At 36.3% G+C, this 21,567-nt stretch overlaps 1 protein-coding gene across 2 annotated transcripts in view; it reads left to right on the forward strand.

The window, feature by feature from the left end:
* The first annotated feature begins 502 nt into the window (after positions 1–502).
* The window catches only part of SS18 (SS18 subunit of BAF chromatin remodeling complex), a 71,538-nt gene continuing 50,473 nt past the window's right edge, over positions 503–21,567 (forward strand). The window contains exons 1-3 of one of the 2 annotated variants that reach the window (XM_090285691.1): positions 503–670; positions 3,380–3,456; positions 15,742–15,826. In XM_090285691.1, coding sequence (XP_090141817.1) covers positions 602–670; positions 3,380–3,456; positions 15,742–15,826 — 231 coding nt within the window. In that variant the 5' untranslated portion in view covers positions 503–601. The remainder of the gene's footprint in view (positions 671–3,379; positions 3,457–15,741; positions 15,827–21,567) is intronic. The other variant, XM_090285692.1, reaches the window with a different exon arrangement.

The following is a 21,567-nucleotide window of genomic DNA, read 5'->3' on the forward strand; positions in this document are numbered from 1 at the left end:
CTGACCTTCTTCCTCCCCTCTCTCGCAACGCATACCGGGACTAGGTCGGGCAGCCAATTCTTCCCAGGAGGGATAAGGATAAAGCTGGAAAACTGAAGTCAATTAAGAGCAGAGTGCTGAAACACAGTTGGAGGGACGCATCAGCGCGCGGGGGAGGGAAGCAAGTCGCACCCGCGTGAAAGGGGCGGGCCGGCCCGGGCGCTCGCATTTCCTGTGACAGAGGCTGCCCGAGCCTCTCTCTCCCGTGGCGGCGGGACCATTTCCTGAATCGCTGAAGCGGTGGGAGGACAGGGGAGTGGCCCTACCATTAGCGCAAAAGGGTGGGGGAGGTGGACAAGTAAAGGTTGAGGGACAACTGGTTGACCAAGAACAGGGAAGTTACTTGGGGGCTCTGACTTTCCAAGCAAACACCGAAACGAAATGTCTATTGGTCTGAATGCCGCCGTTGGGCCAGGCAGGGAGCCTGTTTGTTCGACTCTGGAGCATCCCCCCTCCCCACATTCCCGAGGTGGTTCAGTCCGAGAGGCCGGCGTCTCTCCCCCAGTTTGCTGTTCACCCGGAGCTTTCGGGACTAGCCGACAGTGGCGGCGACGGCGGCAACATGTCTGTGGCGTTCGCAGCCCCGAGACAGCGAGGCAAGGGGGAGATCACTCCCGCCGCGATTCAGAAGGTGAAACCTCGCGGGGACGGGATGCCGCCTATGGGAGACCTCGGGGCCGGGCTGGGGGGTGGAGGCGGGCCTGCTGGGAGGTGGCAGTGTGGGACCCCTGCGGGTTGTGCCTGAGTGGGTGGCGGAAGAAGGCGAACTGGTCCTCTTGCGGAGAGCTTCACACATCGGAGCTCTTTCCTCCAGGCACAAAAGCCTAAGTACCGCCGCCTGATTTCTCTAGGGATGGGGCGGCGTTCGGACAGCGGGGCGCGTGCGCCGGGTGGCGGCGCCGCAGCGCGGGGAAGGGCTGTTTATCAGAGCCGGCGCCCCCCGCCGCCCCGCGCGCGCTTCGCTCTGGAGTTACTTTGGCGTCGCCCCGCCCATCGGGCTGTGGCTGCTTCGCGTAGAGCCAACCTGAGGTCGCGGGAGGCCGAGGGGAAGTCGCCGCCCTCTGCCGCGCTGCAAACTCTGGCGGAGTTGGGGTGCTCCCAGGAGAACTTGGAGGGACGCTGCAGGGAGCCTTAGTAGAGTCAAAGAGACGGGCGAAGGAGACTTACCTCTGAGTCTTAATTCCGGGTTCACCCCATATCCGTTTACACCACTGAGCGCCTAGTCTAGGTTCTGAGGCTACATTGGCGAGCCACGGTCCCTGCCTTCAGGGCGCTTACAGTCTGGTGGTGGAGACAATCGGATAATCATGATCAATTACAGAAGTCGTGATACACAGGGAGCTGCGTTGCTGTTGGACGGTAGCGTGCTGCCTCTTGTTGCTGTGTCACTGCCAGTTAGGGATACAGACATTATTGTCTCTTCCCCTTGTTGCCTACGAGCAAGTCAGTGTTCTGAGTTTTATTCAAACTTTGAAAAGTTATTTGCTCAATATCGGTTTTGTTTTATGCACTGGAGCAAGGATGAAAATTGAAGAAAAACCATCTTTTAAAACTACTTAGGACACCATCCTATGCCCAATAGATTTTTAAAATGTATTGAATTGATTGGGGTGACATTGGTTAATAGTTATATAGTTTTCAAGTGTATAATTCTATAATACCTCATCTGTATACCACCCAAAGTCAAGTCTTTCTGTCACCATTTATTTCCCCTTTAACCTCTTCAAACCCCGACACCCGTAATCACCATACTGTTGTCTATGAGTGAGGTTGTTTTTTTTTTTTTTGCTTACTCCCTTTTACCTTTTTCATCTAACCCCCCCACCCCACCACCTCCCCTCTGACAGCTGTCAATCTATTCTCAGCTCTGTTTACTATAAGATTCTTTGTAGTGTGGCAATTGACATTTGCCTGTTGCTTTATTTTATAAACTGACCATCTTGGCAGCTCTTACATATGCAGTGTTTTCATATAGTGTGTTGGCAAATACATACGGAAACATATTTCCGGGGTGGGGAGGGTTAACTTTTTATTTTTTTGACTGTTGGTAAGTCCTTAGATTTTCTATTTTTTTTTCCTACAGAGTTATTCTTGCTCTTAAGATATTTCTCATGCATGATTAATTCAGGAGATGCTTGCTCATCAAGTAGTTTAATCCTCAGATGAGAAGGGAAAATGGATTTCAAATTAAGTGCCTCATTGTACAGTGTGAGGGATTGATTTTAGATATGAGACAGATAATCCTAACAATGACGTTTGTTAGGTTGAGGAATCTATTGAGAAGATATGTTGTGAAATAGTTAGATTGGACTAATGCATTTTAAGGACAATTTTTTGGCATTCGATGGTTCTAATTTAAGAAATAAAAGCACTTTTTTGGAGGGACATGTTAATGTATTTTTTTGCAGCAAATGAAGATGATGATTCATCTGAAGAAAAAGTCACAGTTAATGTTAAATGGATCATCGTTTTTAATTAAAAGACTTGCATTAACTAAATTATTGAGATGGAATGATCATGGTATTATACTTCATGCTTTCATGGAAGGGTGGGGCAGGTACAGGAGAAACAGTTACTTCTGTCCTTTATCTTACAAATAATTTTGACACCCTGAAATCTTACGTGGTTTGCATGGGATAGCAAGGTTGGCACTAACATTAACTGGCCTTTTGCTACATCACTACTTTTCCTCAATGCCCTTTGCTTAGATGAATTATTTAATCCTTAAAGCCCATATTGCCTTAAATTATTTTAAGAGGATAGAATGATGTTGATACACTTTTGTTTTCAGTTTTGGGACAACTTAATTATAAGGTCAGCTCATAAAATCCACAACGAATATTATACATACATAGAAATGATTGTATTTGATTCCATATTTGGAGAATCATACTGTGTAAAACCTGGAAAGTAGCCAGCTATCTCCTCAAGCCCCCTGGGCTGAGGTTTTCATGTATGTATTTCATTCTGGATAAGGACGATTTTTCTTTACTACTAAAAAGCATTAGAATAATAGAAAGCCAACTTGGACTCAACTTTTAGTCTTCATAGTTTAAAGCTATTACATATAACAGGGGTAATTAAGTGTTTGAATGCAAAAGAAACTCCATATTTTTCCTTCTGGGCTGCAGGTAATAACTCAGGGAGAATAATTGAAATAGAGCTATTAAAAATTGTTGATTAAACATGACATTATTCCAGAGGTGTAAAATAAGACTTAAAAGACCTGAGTGGATTGAGTTTCTGTATAGATAAACATTTCTAGAAATCTGAAGGCTTTTAAAAAACGTTTTACTTGATTTACTAGATTTATAATAAACTTTTTCTAATTTTATTTCAGATGTTGGATGAAAATAACCATCTCATTCAGTGTATAATGGACTATCAGAATAAAGGAAAGACTTCAGAGTGTTCTCAGTAAGATTGACATGAAATTAAAAATTTTTTTTCATTTTTCTGTGTTGGTTAACTTTACTTTTCTTCTTAACAGCTTTAGTGAGCTATAATTCACATACCACATTATTCACCCATTTTAAAGTGTATAATTCAAGATTTTTATAATATTCATACAGTTGTAATACCATCACTTCAATTAATTTCAGAACATTTTCATTATTCCAAAAGAACCCCTATACACATTGGCAGTCATTCCCCATTTTCAACACCTAATTCCTCACCCCCTGACAACCACTAATTTTTCTGTCTGTGTAGATTTGTCTGTTGTGGACATTCCATATAAATGGATTCATACAACATATGGTCTTTTTTGATTGACTTCTTAGCATATTTTCTAGATTTATACATGTTGAAGAATGAATTAGTACTTCCTTTTTATTGCTGAATAATTTCATTGCCAGCTATGCCTCATTTTATTTATCACCAGTAATAAACATTCGGCTTGTTTTCACTTCTTGGCTATTATTAGTAATGCTACTATGAACATAGTTACGAATTTTTATTATCTTGATTTTTACAAAAGAAAAATTTATTCTCTGGGATGGAGTGGATATTAATTTTTTCTTATACTACTTCTTATTCTGCATTATAAAATAATGATTTCAAATTTGTATATGGTCCAATTTGTGGAAAAGTTAGATCTTCATCTTCATATATATAGGATATTCAGTTATATCCATGTATGTGATTGAGAAAGCAAAGGTCATACCTAATAAATAGAGAATTGGTCATCAGTCCTAAGAACTAATTTGTTAATTTGAAGTGTTATGTCTGAAGTAAACATTATCCCTTAATAAAATTTGATGGAGAAGAATAAATTGAATTATTTTATCAAGTCTCTAGAACAACACCATTTGGTAGGAATATATTGCGAACCACATGTAGTTTTACATTTGCTGGTAGACACATTAAACAAAGGGAAATTGATTTTAATAATATTTTATTTAACTCATTTCTAAAATAACATTGCTTCAATATATAATCAATATAAAATATTGATGAGATAGTTTACATTCTTTTGTTTAATCTTTTGTTACATTCTTTTGTGCATCTTACTTTATAATAACATTGTTTTGGACTAGTCACATTTCATTGTGTTTAGTGGCTACTGTTTAAACAACACCTCTCTAGAGTATTTTATTCTCACCATCGTATTGGGGCACATCTGTCTTTTCTAGGGGTATCACTGGTCTGCTTTCAAGTAGATCAGATACATTGGTTTTCATGTGTCTTGAATATACTTTAATCTGGAACAGACCTTCAATCTTTGTTATCTTTAATGATACTGATGTTGCTGAAGAGTGTGGAGCAGTTATTTTGTGGAATATCTTATTTTGGATTTGAGTGGTATTTCCTCTTGATTAGATTCACATTATGTACTTTTGGCAGGAGTATCACAGATGTAATGTGTCTTTAGTACATCTTCAGATAGCCATATGATTTTTCCCAGTATTTATCCCAATATTTGAGATAACTTTGGTCACTAAGTTAAGGTGGTACCTGCCAGTTTCTCCACTGTGAAGTTTCTATTTTTGCTTTATAATTCTTATCTATCTTGTTGGGGAGATACCTTGAGACTCACATAGGCTGTTTCTTATCATACTTATTCACACATTTATGTTAGCATCCACCAATGATTTTTAACTGAAATAGTTATTTCTATGGTGGTTGCCAAATGGTGACTAAATCCACCGTTCTTTCCACGTTTATTTGGAATTCTGTAAGGAAGAAATTTTCCATCTCTTGCCCCCATTCTTCATCATTTATTTATATCTGAATGGACTTAGGGATTCTTATTGTATTCCCTAGGTTATAACCTATTACTCTATTATTTATTTTCTTTCCCAAATTGTTTCTGATGTTGGCCTCAGGCAGCCCCTTGAGCTAGCTTTTTGATGTACCTCTGTTATTTTTTGACACTTTTTTCTTATTTTCTTGCATTTTAAAAGTTTATCTTGTACTTTTTTCTGCCCTAGTTTGGAATCACTCATTTCTTAAAGCCCTGGTCTTTTTTTGGAGAACTATGTTTAGAGTGCTAGGATGTGTTATTTTCTAATGACAGCACATTTTCCATTTTATATAACTATTTGCATTTTCTTTAGGCATATTCTTTCTTCGATAAATCTTGTCTGTTTATGTTTGAAAATACTGTTTCAAATAAAATATATTTGAAAATTAAGTAGCTTATTTACTTCCTTAGTTTAATTATGGATAATCATCAGTGGTAAGGAGATTACTAACTCATCAACCATGAGGTGATAAAAGTTGAGCGGTTCTAATTAGAATTATTTTCACCTATAGCTTTTAAAACCTTAGATAGAGCCAAGGGGTTTTGTGGCACAGGACTGGTTCATAAGGGACCCAGCAGTATACGGCACAGATAGGAAATAGCTCTAGAATCACCTTTTCCAACTTAGGTCAGCAAAAGTTTATATTGTTTTATTCTTTATTGTCGCAACCTTTTTTTTTTTTTTTTTTTTGTATATATGATCATTTCCCTCATTCTCTACATATTGGAATAGACTTCATTTTTGCACATAGGTGTACAAAAGGGGCTTAAGTTGATTTAGGTAGAATCTTCCTTTTTTTCCTACTTTTCTTTTTTATTGTTGTTCTATTACAGTTGCCCCAATTTATCCCCCTTGTTCTCCCCTGTCCTGCCCATCCCCTGCCTCAACAGTCAGTCCCCACCCTATTGTTTGTCTCCTTGGGTCATCCATACCTGTTCCTTGACTAGACCCTCCCCTTTCTTCCCCCCCTTATATCCCTCCTCCTCCCCTCTGGCCACAGTTAATCTGTTTCTTGTTTCCATGACTCTGGTTCTGTTTTGCTCATTTGTTTGTTTTGTTAATTAGGTTCCTCCTGTAGGTGAGATCATATGGTATTGTCTTTCACTGCCTGGCTTATTTCACTTAGCATAATACTCTCCACTTCATCCATGCTGTCATGAAAGGTAGGCGTTCTTTCTTTCTGCTGCATAGTATTCCATTGTGTAAATGTACCACAGTTTTTTGATCCACTCATTTACTGATGGGCACTTAGGTTGTTTCCAATACTTGGCTATTGTATGTAATGCTGCTATAAACACTGGGGTGCATAGGTCCTTTTGATTTGGTGTATCAAGATTCTTAGGGCATAATTCTAGCAGTGGGATTGCTGTATCAAAAGGCAGTTCCATTTTTAGTTTTTTGAGGAAATTCTATACCATATTCCTCAGTGGCTGCACCAGTCTGCATTCCCACCAACAGTTCACTAGGGTTCCCTTTTCTCCACATCCTCGCCGACACTTGCTTATTGATTTGTTAATGATGGCCATTCTGACTGGTGTAAAGTGGTATCTCATTGTGGTTTTAATTTGCATCTCTCTGATGGCTAGTGATGTTGAGCATCCTTTCATATGCCTATGGGCCCCCTATATGTCCTCCTTGGAGAAGTGTCTGTTCAGGTCCTTTGTCCATTTTTTAAATTCGATTGTTTGCCTTCCTGGTGTTGAATTATATGAGTTCTTTATATATTTTGGAGCTCAAACCCTTGTCTGAGGTATCATTGGCAAATATGTTTTCCCATATGGTTGGTTCCCTTTTCATTTTGATGATGTTTTCTTTAGTTGTGCTGAAGCTTTTTAATTTGATACAGTCCTGTTTGTTTATTCTTTCCTTTCCCCTAGAGGATATATTGGCAAAAATATTGCTGCGTGGGGTATCTGAAGTTTTACAGCCTATGTTTTCCTCTAGGACTTTTATGGTATCATGGCTTTTGTTTAAGCCTTTTATCCATTTTGAGTTTATTCTGGTGTATCATGTAAGTTGATGGTCTAGTTTCATTTTTATGTGTGTACCTGTTTAGATCTCCCAACACCATTTATTGAAGAGGCTATTTTTACTCCATTTTATGCTCCTGCCCCCTTTTTCAAATATTAATTGACCATAGAGACCTGGGTTTACTTCTGGGCTCTATTCTGTTCCATTGATCTATGTGTCTGTTCTTATGCCAGTACCAGACTGTCTTGATTACAGTGGCCTTTTAATATAGTTTGATATCAGGTATTGTGATCCCTTCTACTTTGTTCTTCTTTCTCAAGATTGCTAAAGCTATTCAGGGTCTTTTTTGGTTCCATAATACTTTTTGAAATATTTTGTTCTAAATATGTGAAATGACATCACTGCTATTTTAATAGGAATTGCATTGAATCTATTGATTGCTTTGGATAATATGGACATTTTAATGATGTTAATTCTTCTAATCCAGGAATACGGTATATTCTTCCACTTATTTGTATCTTCCTTAATTTCTTTCTTCATTGTTCTGTAGTTTTCTGAGTACAGGACTTTCACCTCTTGGTTAAGTTTATTACTAGGTACTTTATATTTCTTGTTGCTATAGTAAATGGGATTTCTGTTCTTGACATTTCATTGTTGGTGTACAAAAATGCCTTTGATTTCTGAATATTGACTTTGTATTCCATTGTTTTGCCCAATTCACTTATTAGATTGAATAGTTTTTTGGTGGCGCCTTATAGGGTTTTCTTTGTACACTATCATGTTGTCTGCAAATAGTGACAGTTTTACTTCCTCTGTTCCAATTTGGATGCTTTTTATTTCTTTTTCTTATCTAATTGCTATGGCTAGAACTTCCAATACTACTGTATTTTTCGCTCCATATAAGACGCACTTTTCTCCCCCCAAAAGTGGGGGGAAAATGTCTTGCATCTTATGGAGTGAATATGGCATCACAGACCGTGATGTGTATTACCTGACCTGTCAGCGGTGGCAACAGTTGTTAGAAGAGAAAGTGGTGGGCTCACATGAAACCTGTGGGGATGCTTAAATGTCCCACTTTACTGCTGAATCTTAGGATGTCTGGTCAGTATGAAGATAGCAAAGAAAGTGATATCAGTGAATGTGAGCAGCTGAGCTTCATACATTTTGACACTAGTGATGATGAGTTCTTGGGGTTCCCAGAAAACTAGAAGAGTACCTGAACCTTAAAGTCTCTCCTCATTTGTTAATGACAGTGATGTTTCTTAATATCGCTGTTGACTGCTGTTGACTTTACATGGTTGAAATATTATTGTTATATTTTGTTAAATATTTTAGTACACCATTTTTTTCAGAATATTTTTTTTCTTGTTTTCCTCCTCTAAACCTAGGTGTGTCTTATGGTCAGGTGGATCTTCTAGTGCGAAAAATACATTATGTCGAATAAAAATGGTGAAAGCAGACGCCCTTGTATTGTTTCTGGTCTGTGGGGGAAAGCTTTTCGTTTGTGCCCGTTGAGTATGATGTTGGCTGTAGGTTTCTCTTATATGGCCTTTATTAAGTTGAGGTATGCTCCCTCTATTCCCACTTTGCTGAGTGTTTTTATCATAAATGGGTGCTGTACTTTATCAAATGCTTGTTCAGCATCTATTGATATGATCATGTAATTTTTTTTTCATTTTGTATGGTATATTACATTCCTTGATTTGTGAATATTATACCATTCTTATATCCCTGGGATAAATCCCACTTGATCATAGTGTATGGTCTTTTTAAAGTATTGCTGGATCTGGTTTGCCAATATTTTGTTGAGGATTTTATCATTTATGCTCATTAGTGATATTGGTCTGTAGTTTTCTTTGTTGTGTCTTAACTTGGTTTTGGAATTAGGATAATACTGGCCTCATAGAAAGAGTTTGGGAGTTGTCCCTCTTTCTGAGTTTTTTGGAATAGTTTGAGAAGGATAGGAGTTAGTTCTTCCCTAAATGTGTGATAAAATTCTCCTGTGAAGGCATCTGGTCCAGGGCTTTAGTATGCTGGGAGTTTTTAAAAAATTATGGCTTCAATTTCACTAGTTGTTATCAGTCTATCAGGTTTTCTGCTTCTTGATTCAGTTATGAAGATTATGTTTCTAGAAACTTGTCTGTCTTCTCTGGGTTGTCAGATTTCTTGTCATATAGTTGTTCATAGTAATTTCTCCTCTTTCATTTCTTATTTTAATTATTTGGGTTCTCTTTTTTTCCTGATGAGTCTGGTTTAAAGCTTGTCGATTTTGTTTATCTTTTCAAAGAGCCAGTGCCTGGATTTACTTATCCTTTGAATTGTTCTTTTAGTGTTTATGTCATTTAATTTTGCTCTGATCTTGATTATTTCCTTCCTTCTACTTGTTCTGGGCCTTTTTTTTTTTTTTTTTTTGTTCCTCTAGTTCTTGTAGACACTGGGTCAGGTTGTTTATTTGAGATTTTTCTGTCTTTTAGGTATGTCTGTATTGCTACGAACTTCCCTCGCAGGACTGCCTTTTCTGTGTCCCATAGCTTTTGGGCTGTTGTGTGTTCATTTTCATTTGATTCCAGAGACTTTCTGATTTCTTCCTTGATCTCACTATTAACCCATTAATTATTTAATAACATGTTTTTTTCTGTCTTCATGAATTTGAAAGTTTTTGAGTTTTTTTTCTTAAGGTGGGTTTCTAGATTCAAGCCATTGTGATTCAAGAAGATGCTTGATATGATTACAATGTTCTTGAATTTGTTGAGTCTTATTTTGTGACCTACCTTGTGGTCTGTTTTTGAAAATGTTCCATGTGCATTTGAAAGGAATGAATATTTTCCTTCTTTGGGGTGAAAGGTTCTGTATATCAGTTCAGTTTATTTGCTCTGAATCTAGTGTTTACCAATGTATTCTCTTTTCTGGATCGCCCCTGGTGATGTCAGATGGTGTCCCATTCTGGCCCCAGGCAGCCTTTTTGAGACTATCTGCGATTCACAGTCTGTGGCTGCCTTTTTCAGCTGTTGAGTCAATCAGTAGTCAGTAGTCAGCAGTCAGGCATAAGAACCACAGGGTGGGGCAGAGTAATTCCTGTGGGTAAGGCTGTTGCTTCTCCTCAGGCTGATGCCACTTGGATAGGAATGCTCTGTCTGGCTCCTGCAGTATGGGGGATGAGTCAGCATAGTGATCTTATCTGCTGTTCCCTCAGTTATCTCTCCAAGCCACCATCTGCATCTCTAGTCCAATTGCCGACCCCCCCCCCCCCAGCTTTCCAGGGCCCAGGGTAAGTGACTGTAAATAAAATTTCATGCATGGCCCTTTAAGAAGCTCTCTGTGTTTCCAGCCATCTGTTCCTGGCACACAGAAACACTGCTGCTTTTCACAGCTGGATGTTATCTGGGTTCCTTTCTAGCTCTGGTGCTGTAGACTGGGGAGCCCAGCTTGGGGTTTAGATTCTATGCTTTTCAGGAAGAATCCCCCAGTCGCTGAAATATCTCTCTGGATCTTCAGCCTCGCCCAGGGGAGACCAGCCAGCGCTGTCGTGTCTCCATAACACTGTACTGGTCACATTGTGGTGAAGTGTTTTTCTCTGTCTGTGATTATAAGGCTTCTCTCCAGCTATTGTTCAGTTGGTTATTCTGGATGATTCCTCTGCAATTTAGTTGTAATTCCAGATTGGTCCTGGGAGGAGGTTAGAGTAGTTTCCATTTACTCCTCTGCCATCTTGGATCTCTTATGCAGAATCTTAAATTATGCTCTTTCTAACAGATTTCACTTGATTTGTAGAGTTCTTTATTCTTTCTTTTCTTAACTTGTCAGCATTGGTTTGTGAATGAAGAGAAAAAAGATTCCTTCTTTAAGTCTTAATAACTGTGTCTTATAGTAGGAGAAGTAAAAGGGAAGTAAAGAGGAACATCAGTAAATAACCACCACCTGGGAATTTATAGTTCAAATGTTTTTTTATTCTTACCCAAGGACATAAGCTATTGATTCTTTTTTAGAGAGGGGAAGGGAGGGAGAGAGAGAGGGAGAGAAACATCAATGAGAAAGAGAAGCATCAGTCAGGTGCCTCTCATATGTACCTTGACCAGAAATTGAACATGTAACCTTTTGGTTTACCGACAGTGCTCCAGCCAACTGAGCCACACTGGCCAGGGTGAAACTGTTGTTTTAATTGAAAATAAGTTTATTTTTATGAGAACAGTATATGCATTGTAGAAAATTAGAAGACACAGACATGTAAAAATGAGATAATGAACACCATATTCTTGCCACCCAAACATTTTTCACTCTTAACAATTTGTGTATATTGCTCTATGTACTTTATCTACATACACACGTATACACTCACATATTACATTCATATAAGTCAGTGAATCAGTTATGGAGCTCATATACACAGATTGTCTTCTCTTTAAGTCCTAATAATGGGGGAATGTAAGATTGCTCTTCCGTGATGTTTGGTTTGAGAATTTCCTATATCAATACTTGTTTGCTTAAATATATAAATTAATTTTTTTTATTTTAGAGTGAGTGCAGTTATTTCAGAGTGTACTGTTGTTACAGAACCCCTGGGCTGCTCCAATTGAAACAGAACCCACGGGCTGTTTAGTTAGGGGCCCCATTGCCCGCCACCAGAATTATAACTCAATACCAGAGTTTAGTGAAAAGAAAAAGAATTGTTTACTTAATAGTTATATAGACTTAGATTTGCGGATTTCTGCAGTTAAGTCTTATGTTCCTCAAAAACACCCACAAACACATATCTTTGGCTGCCCCTACCAAACCAGGCTAGTTTTAGAAAAGTTAGACATACTGTTTCCCTACTTTCTTAACACAGTTCAGCTTTACCAGTAGCTGCCAATCATTCAATTCTGATTGGGGAGACCTTTCTGCGTTGTGGTGTCCACCAGCTTTTAATCCAGAACCGTGTGAATTCCCAGCCTTTCCTTTCCAAAACCACATGGTCAGTTATTTGTAATCCACATGGAGAACTTTTCAAAAATGCATGGTCATTGTCCCCCGTTAAATCCGCATGGTCAGCCTAGTAAAAATGTCTGCCGCTTATTTTTAAATCCCTGACTGCCTCCTATGATTCAGTGGGCATGGCACTCAGTTCTGACCATTCACAGAACCTCACAAGAGCTGTGTTTCCTTTTCCATACCACATCCCCTGGTCCAAGCCCCCTCCCATCTACCTGAGGCCTTGGATGCATTAAAGCCATTTTGCATAACAGAGACACCAGCCCCTTGTCTCAGGCATGTGAAGGCATCCTGAAAGCTGCTTCCTTCTCCCCATTCCCCAGCTACAGCTCTGGGAGTTTTTGGACACCCCCTTTCTGTAACACTGTCAGTAATTATCAAGCAAAAAATTTCTATTCATAATATAAAGGAATGTGGTTTAATCCTTAGTTAGGAAGATGACTTTTATTCTGTAAATTGTATTTTTGATGTCTTAAGAACACAGTCATCTAGCTTCTAGATAAAGTTTATTTTTGTTTTTTTAAATGAAATTTATTTTGGATTCATTTTTAAATTATATCAATAAATTTAATAATGATTACTTTACCTTATTCAAGGTAATTGATGTAGTTCTTAGTGGAATCTTTGGAAGTGAACTAACTACCTCTCATTTAATAGGTTAATAATGATGGATGTTTTGGAATCATCAAACATAAAATGTTGAATATGTTTTGTATCTGCTCTTAGCTTATATACTTGATTTTATTTTATTAATTTAGACTATTTTAGAAATAACCATATACATTAAAAAAGGAAACTGTTTCAATGACAAATGTAGTACTATTTATAGGAAAAAAATTAAAAGTTTCTCAGAAAAATGTTTCTTTATTATTTGTAGGAGAATCTAACTTTTCATTTCATTTCAGTAGTCTTGGCTGAAGCTAGATTTTTCTATAATATTTGCTTATTTATTTTTAGGTGACATATAAACTTACAAAAGCATATGAGTATATAGTATTTTTATTAATGTTCATCTTTGAGCTTTGAATAATCTTATTCAAAACTGTAAAATCACAGTTTTACACAAAATAAAACCCACTGAAGTTAGAAATGGCCAGTTAAAAATGATCATTTTTATCTACTGCCTTACATTAGAGAAAAAGATTTGTGGCTTTTTGGACAATTGGAGAAATTTGAATGGGTTCTGTGGATAAGATGGTAATACTGCATCATAGTAATTTCTTTATAGTGGTTATACAGGGTATGTCCTTGTTTTGGGGAAGTTAACACTGAAGTATTAGTAGTAATGAGGTATTATGCCTGTAACTGACTAAAATGGATTTGGAAAAAAACGTGTGTGTGCTTGCATGTATGTGTATGTTGGTGTATATGTTTAGGATGGAATAAGACATGTGGCAAAATACTAGTGATTGGGCAATGTAGGAGAAAGATATATGGGGTTCTTTAAAACTGTAAGCTTGAAATTTGAAACTTAAAAGTTAAAAATCGCTGGGGAAATGGTTTAAAATTAAAGTACTCAATAAAAAACGCTGTACTTGTAGATGTTGAGAACCACGAGGGGCTTTGAGAGCTACTTTAACCATTATTTTACAAATGAGGCCTAAGAGCAGGGCAGATTAGATTTAACAGTATTTTAATATTGGTTTACTAAGTACTAATCAGCATAACTAAAATTTTTTCTTACAGGGTCATGAGTAAACCATAGTTTCTTATTAGGTTTGGATTTTTGTTTTTGATAGGGTGGTCAGCCAATCTCATATCTTAGTATAATGCAACCATACTAATACTCAGAAAAGAAAAGGAAAACTTGAAGGAGTAGATCCTGAAATGGGTTCTATGTTCTTATTAAAAATGGCTGACTGATTTTTAAAAAATGGTAAGATTGTGGAACCCCCATATCTTAAATTTTATTTGCAGTCTCTGTAGAATAACGAAGTAGTTTCAGCTAGTTGTGTCTTCGTGCTGTTTGAAGAGTTTTGACAACATAATTAACTGTTATGAGTAATTCAATATAATATAGTAATTCTTGGTCCTTATTTGTATAAGGGTCACCATAACAATATGTCAGGTCTGACTGAGCAGCAATACAGTGTATATGTGAGGAGGACCATTAAGAGCATAGAAGTGTTTTTAAACAATTTAAAAAACCCCAAAACAGGGAAACAGGAAACTGAGAAGTGCTGAATATCTATTACTGATATTTTGTGGTGATGGTATCACAGGTATTTTGCCTCTGTCCAAACTCATCATATTGTACACACTACATGTGGTTCTTTGTATATCACTTATACCGGAGTAAATCTGGAAAAAATAAACAAAAAAACATAACTTTATCAATGCGGAAGCTTTAAGGTCAGTGAGATTTAACTTTTTCTTTCCCAGTAAGAAAAAGGTAGTGAAACAAGTTATTTCTAATAGGAAAAAAGTAATGCGACAAATAATTTACTTGGATTCCTTTTACGGTTGTGTGTTTTAGAAAATTAACTTCATCTGAGATCTATATGAAACGTCTTTATTTAGCTGAATAAAGTTCGTTTGACTTATTTGTATTTAATATTTCTTAGTAAACAAAATTCTAAAACAGCCAGACAACCTGATGCAGGATATAAGTTTGTATCTTGGGGGTTTACAAACACTAGTATGTAATTGGATCACCAGTACTTTTAATCTGGTTTGGTCTTAGTTTTTAAAATTATGAAGAGAATGTTAGCAAAGCTAATTCATAAGCAAGATCACTGTAAATGTGTTTAACCACTTCTCTCCAGTAATGAGAATCTGCTTTATTTTTAAAAATTAATCCTTAATGCTGTTGGTGTACTATCATTTCCTCCATCTCTGCATTTTAGCATATCTATATAGGTATGTGTAATTGGAAACACCTATGCATTGTCTTAATAGATGGGTAGTATAACCACAGCAGGCATAAATTGTTGGTCACTGCTCCAAGAGCGGGAAGGAAAAAAATGTGTGGTTCCCACCTCTTTTCTGCTTTTTAGCAGAGCATGCTGACTGTTCTTGGGACTGAGGTTTTTGACAACATGAAAATGGCACAGGGAAGGGAATAAGCATATCAGTTTCAGTGAATTCCTTCATTCTAGACCTCTTTTTAAAAAGCATATGTACTAGATGTGGAGTCAGTGCGTATCTTAGTCACTCAGTTTACTAAGCTATGTAATCTTGTACAAGTTACTAACCTTTCTAAACCTGTTTCCTTATCTGTAAAATGGAGAAAGTAAGAACTTTTACTTTATAATGAAGGTGTTGCTTTGAGGACTAAATGAGATAACTATATAACTATAGCAATATTTAGCATATGCTAATACCTCTGAGTTTATCATCATCTTTGAATGTATTAAGTGGAATTATTTTGCAGAGGAACTAGAAAAAATGAAATTTTATTGTGTTCAGGTAACATAAGTCTTTTATTAATTTCGAGAAATGATTATAATACTGTTTGTATTTAAGCAGACAGGAACAAAATTATTTTTCAATATTGATACTTGTTTTGTTTTAATAGGTATCAGCAGATGTTGCATACAAACTTGGTGTACCTTGCAACAATAGCAGATTCTAATCAAAATATGCAGACTCTTTTACCAGCAGTAAGTACCTTTAAAATACTGTGAAGCAGACAATCTTTATAGAGTCATGTATGGTATAACACATTTTTGTTTAGTGGTTTTTGAGATTTGTTTAGTAAATCCTGGCCCCCATCCCCCGGGAACATGAAGCTATTTACCTGTGTAATCTAAAAGGTTTAATGTTTTGCCTTCATATTTAATTTGAATTAATTCACCTAGAATTGATCCTCCTGAGGAAGTCATATCCATCCACCCATTCACCCACACACCTATCAGTCTATGTATTTTGTTATGTAATCTGTAATTTACAGATAATTTATGAATAAATCTGTAGTATTTCAAAGCAAATCCCAGATATTTATGTTTACCTATAAAAACCCTAATATGTGTCTTTATCAAATAAGGACTATTATCCTACCCAACAAAATTAACCAGAGTTTCCTAATGTCTTATAATAACCAGAGTGTTCTTAATCTTTACCAATTATATTAAAAATTTGTTTTTTATGCAAGATTTATGCATAAAAATTTATGCATGATACACTGAATGTATAATTGTTTTTCCATTTTTTAATTATTCTATTACAGCTGTCCCATCCTTCCCCCATTGCTCTCCCCTTCCCTGCCCACCTCCCAACATAAATGTTTTAATGATTGTTTGCCACAGAATCCAGACAAAGTCCTCATGCTGCATTGATTGATGTGTCTTAAGTCTGTCTCAATCTGTATCAGTTTATCTTTTCTATTCTCCATTTACTTGTTGAAGAAACTGGGTTATGCATTTTGTAGAATTTCTCACATTCTGGATTTGCTGATTTTATCCTCATGGTCCTTTAACATGTTCTATTCATCTCATTTCTTTATTTCCTATAAACTAATAATTAGAGGCTTCATGAGAGTTAGATTTAATTTTGTATTTCATTGGTGGTGCCATGTATTGCCTATAGTTTTACACTAGGAGGAATGGAAAATCTAATATGTTTAAATCTATTGCAGTCATTCTTTGATACTCAAGTTATCTCATCTTTGGTCAGTGGGAGCCTCTTCATCTGACTCATGTCCTTCTGATATGATTTTACTGTTCTTGTGGAACATCTTTGCTTTCAGTATATGAGACACATATCAGGTTGATTATATTATTTGTCCCAGAATTGTTCTGCTGAAGCTATTTTTCCAAGCAGTCCTTTTTTAATGGGAATTGATATTTAGAGCACAATTTGTGTGTTCGGGGCATTCATCATTACTGGGTTTTCATTGTTTCTTAGGTGTTTTCAGTGGGTAGAACTAGTAAATACATTTTTTAGAAAAAAATAAATTATTGGATTAGTGATATTTGCCCTTCAGGGAAGGTTTTTTGTTTTTGTTTTAACTTAGCTTTAATTTTATGTGTTGGTATCTCTTCTTACTCTAGCAATCTTGGTACCTTAATGACATTATTATAATTTTTTATTTACTATATACTTTATATATAAGAATTTCATTTTAATACTACCAAGTTTACCACTAACAATAAGATGCTTAAGATAGCTCCCACTAAAGATATATAATTAGTAAATTTTGTTTTGAATCTGAAATAATTTTTTTGTGATTATTGACATGAACTTGGTTATCAGCTAAGTAGAATTTATTTTTGCTGATAGTGTGAAAAATAGGTTCGATTCATTGTTCCCATATGGATAGTTCTCTCGTCCAGCAATATGTATTGGAGAACCAAATGTATCTTTTCTCTCTTTTGTCATTCCATCTATATCACATATTGGGTGTCCAAAAATGCCTCAGTCTGATCTCTCTATTCTTTGTCATTGGTCTGTGTTTATAAATTCTACTATCCTGTCATACTTGTCATAATCTAATAAATCTTAATGTGTATTAGAGAAGTTCTTTACTTATTCCTTCTTTTTTTCAGAATAACTTGGCTGTTGGTCCTTTTTGTTTCCATAAACACGTAAATTTTAGCGTGTCCAACATAATCCTGTTGTGATTTTCATTGAGATTACCTTAACTCTAAATCAGTTTGGGGAGAATTGGTATTTTTACAGTATTTAGTCTCTCTCTCTGGCTGTGTTGCTCATTTGGATAGAGCATTTTCCCAATATGTCAAGGTTGCAGGTGTGATCCCTAGTCAGGGCAGGTACAAGAATCAACCAATGAATGCATAAGTAAATGAAACAACAAGTCAATGTCTCTGTCTCTTAAAAAATCAATTAATAAATAAAAATGTAAAAAAAAAATATTGAGCCTCTCAAATCAGGATCATTGTCTATATTTTTATTTATTTAGTCCTTTAATATCCACCAATGAAATTTTATGATTTTCTCTGTAGAGGATTTGTGCATGTCTCATTGGACTTATTGCTACGTGCTTAATGTTTTTTGAGGCAATTAAATGGAGTCTTTGTGGTCTAAGTTTTATTTTCTTTGATTGCTGTTTACATGGAAATGCAATTGACTTTGAATTTCACACACTTGTTCAACTCTTTATTTCTAATAATTTTCAGTAGATACTTTCAGTTTTCTGTATTCACAAACATATCTTTTGTGAATAATTGGTTTTGTTTCTTTCTTGCCAATCCTTACACCTTTTATTTCTTTCTCTTGCCTTACTTCTCTGGATAGGACCTCCAGTACATTCCTGAGTAGAAGTGGTGATAGAGGACATCCTTATCTTGTTGCTGATCACAAAGGGAAAGCTTTCACTGTTTGACCATGAAGTATGATGTTTGCTTTAGTGTTTTTTAGTATTTTTTTAGATAAATTTTTATCAGATTAAAGGAAGTTCCCTTTTGTTTTTGTTGTGTTAATAGTTTATGGTTTATGTCTTGAATGAACGTTAAATTTTATTAAATACTTTCATTGCATCTAATAGATGATCATAAATTTTTCTTTACTCTGTTTATGTGGTAAACTACATTAATTTACTTTTTAATGTTCAATCAATTTTGCATTCTTGTAATGAACATACTTTTTCATGACCCACTTGGTATTATTTTTGGGGGGTGGGTGGGTGGGTCATGGTCTTTTAAAATATTGCTGTATTCAGTTTGTTATAATTTCAATCAAGATTTTTTATGCCTTTGTTCATTAGTGTAATTGACCTTTAATTTTTCTTTTTTTAAAGAAGATTTTATTTATTTATTTTTAGGGAGAGGGGAAGGGAGGGAGAAAGAGAGGGAGAGAAAAGTCAGTATGTGGTTGCCTCATGCGTGCCCTCAACTGGGGACCTGGCTCGCAACCCAGGCATGTGCCCTGACTGGGAATCCAACCAGCAACCCTTGGGTTTGCAGGCCAGCACTCAATCCACTGAGCCACACTAGCCAGGGCTAATTTTTCTTTCTGGTAAAGCCTTTGTCTGGTCTTTATTATGAGGTTATGCTAGCTTTATAATATGAGCTGGATAATATTTCTACATTTTCTTAATCTAGAAAATTTGCATAAGAGAGCTGCTGTTTCTTAAATGATTGATATAATTCTTTAGAAAAGCCATCTGGGTCTGTAGTTTTCTTTGTGAAAAGGTTTTTACTTAATTTCCATAATTGTTACAGGATAATTTATTTCTCTTTTATGAGTTGCCTATTTTTGTAAATGGTGCTTTTCAGCATTTTACTTTAATTTTCAAAATTGTTGGCATAAAGTTCATGAAATAATCTTCTATGTCTAATGTCCTCAGTGATTTTTTTTTTCTTTCTAACATAGTTTATTTGTGCCTTATCTTTTAAAATATTTTTTGATACTCTTGCCAGGTGTTTATCATATATTTTTCAAGTCTTTTCAAAGAATCTATTTTTGGTTTTGACATTTCTCAAAACTTATTTTTTAAATTGTTTTATATTTTTATTTATTTTTAGAGAGAGTGGAAGGGAAGGAGAAAAAGAGAGAGAGAAACATTGATATGCTAGAGAAATAGATTGGTCATCTCTGACATTCCCTCAACTGGAGACCTGGCCCACAATCCACGCATGTGCCCTGACTGGGAATCGAACCGGTGACCTTTTGGTTCACTGGCCAGCACTCAATCCACTGAGTGACACCAGCCAGAGCTCAAAACTTTTTGTTTTCAGAATTCTTTACAATTAAAAATTGTTGATGGCTCCAAGGAGCTTTTATATAGGCTGTATATATTGAGATATTTATAAATATTTCTTAATTTTTAAATTAAAACAAAAATAAGATTATTTAAAATGAACAATAATAAACTCATTGTGAGTTAAAATAAAATTGTTTAAAGAACAAAATTTTTTTTAAAGATTTTATTTATTTATGTATTTATTTAATTTTAGAGAGAGGGGACGGGAGGGAGAAAGAGAGGGACAGAAACATCAATGTGTGGTTGCCTCTTGCATGCCCCCAACTGGGGGCCTGGTCTGCAACCCAGGCATGTGCCCTAATTGGGAATTGAACCAGTGACCCTTTTGTCTGCAGGCTGGCACTCAATCCACTGAGCCACACCAGCCAGGGCTAAGACTACTTTTAATGACATGAATGGCATTGTTTAGTAATTTTGCAAATACCCTTTAAATGTTAGGCTTAATAGAAAACAGCTGTATCCTTATGTCCACTTCTGGATTTAACCTAGTGTAATATGTTTTGGTTGAAGTGGAATAAAATCTAGTGTCACACAGATAGGGAATTGGAAAAGAGCAGAATATTTTAATAGCCTTTTCAGATTGTTGTTGATAATCTTTGCTAGTACAACTGGTCTCAACTATTTTTTTTAAAGGTTAGTGTAATATGAAATCTGAAATCATATCAATACCTTTTTCTTACTCTGGTACATTGAAGTCATCAGTGTGTCTTGCATTTTGGATAGATCTTTTTACTCATGCATAATTTTGTAATAATTATGCTTTGATCATTTGGAACATAAAACTTCTCTGAGTTATTCACTTCTAAATATTGAAATTTTATTTTATAATATTCCAAAAATCGCATTTGGTATATCATCAGATTACTACCAGTTTCATCAGAAAAGTCTTTTAAGTATTAAGTGCTTGAAGCTCAGACTGTAGATAATAGTTTGCCAAATTCCTAATTCTTGCTTGTAAGTCAAATTTGATAATTGGCTACAAATGCTGTCTTGGTATTCCAGGCTATGTTCATTTTTGAGAAAATGTTTGTGAGGTCCCCGAGCCTGGATAAGTAGTTTGTCTAGCAGTTGTTCTTTAAAGTAAAAATCGTATTCCATGGAAACAGCACCTAGATCAGCAAGCTGCTCAATCACAGTGTACTTTTATCTTACTTTGATTGGCAATGTATATGTTTATTATTTTCTCATTTAATCACAGAACATTTAATTGACATAGAACACTTAATAAATGAGTAATTTTACTGCTTCATTGAGGACTTTATTTATTTATTTATTTATTTTTAGAGGGAAGTCAAGGGAGGGAGGGAGGAAGAGAGGGAGAGAAACATCGATGTGTGAAAGAAACATTCGTCAATTGTCTCTTGCACATCCCCAACTGGGGACCTGGCCTGCAACCCAGGCATGTGCCTGACTGGGAATCGAACCAGTGACCCCCTTTGGTTTGTAGGCCAGCACTCAGTCCCCTGAGTCCAGCCAGGGCATCAAGGACATTCTTAAGTGAAAATGACCTTTTCTTTTTACTTTTTTTCCCCCCCTTTTTAAGATTTCATTTATTTTTAGAGAGAGGGGAAGGGAGGGAGAAAGAGAGTCAGAGAAATATTGATGTGTGGTTGCCTCTTGTGCGCCCCCAACCTGGGACCTGGCCTGCAACCCAAGCATGTGCCCTGACTGGGAATCAAA

This window comes from Furipterus horrens, unplaced genomic scaffold (assembly GCF_987537825.1).
Source record: "Furipterus horrens unplaced genomic scaffold, mFurHor1.1.pri manual_scaffold_8, whole genome shotgun sequence".
Taxonomy (NCBI): Eukaryota; Metazoa; Chordata; class Mammalia; order Chiroptera; family Furipteridae; genus Furipterus; species Furipterus horrens.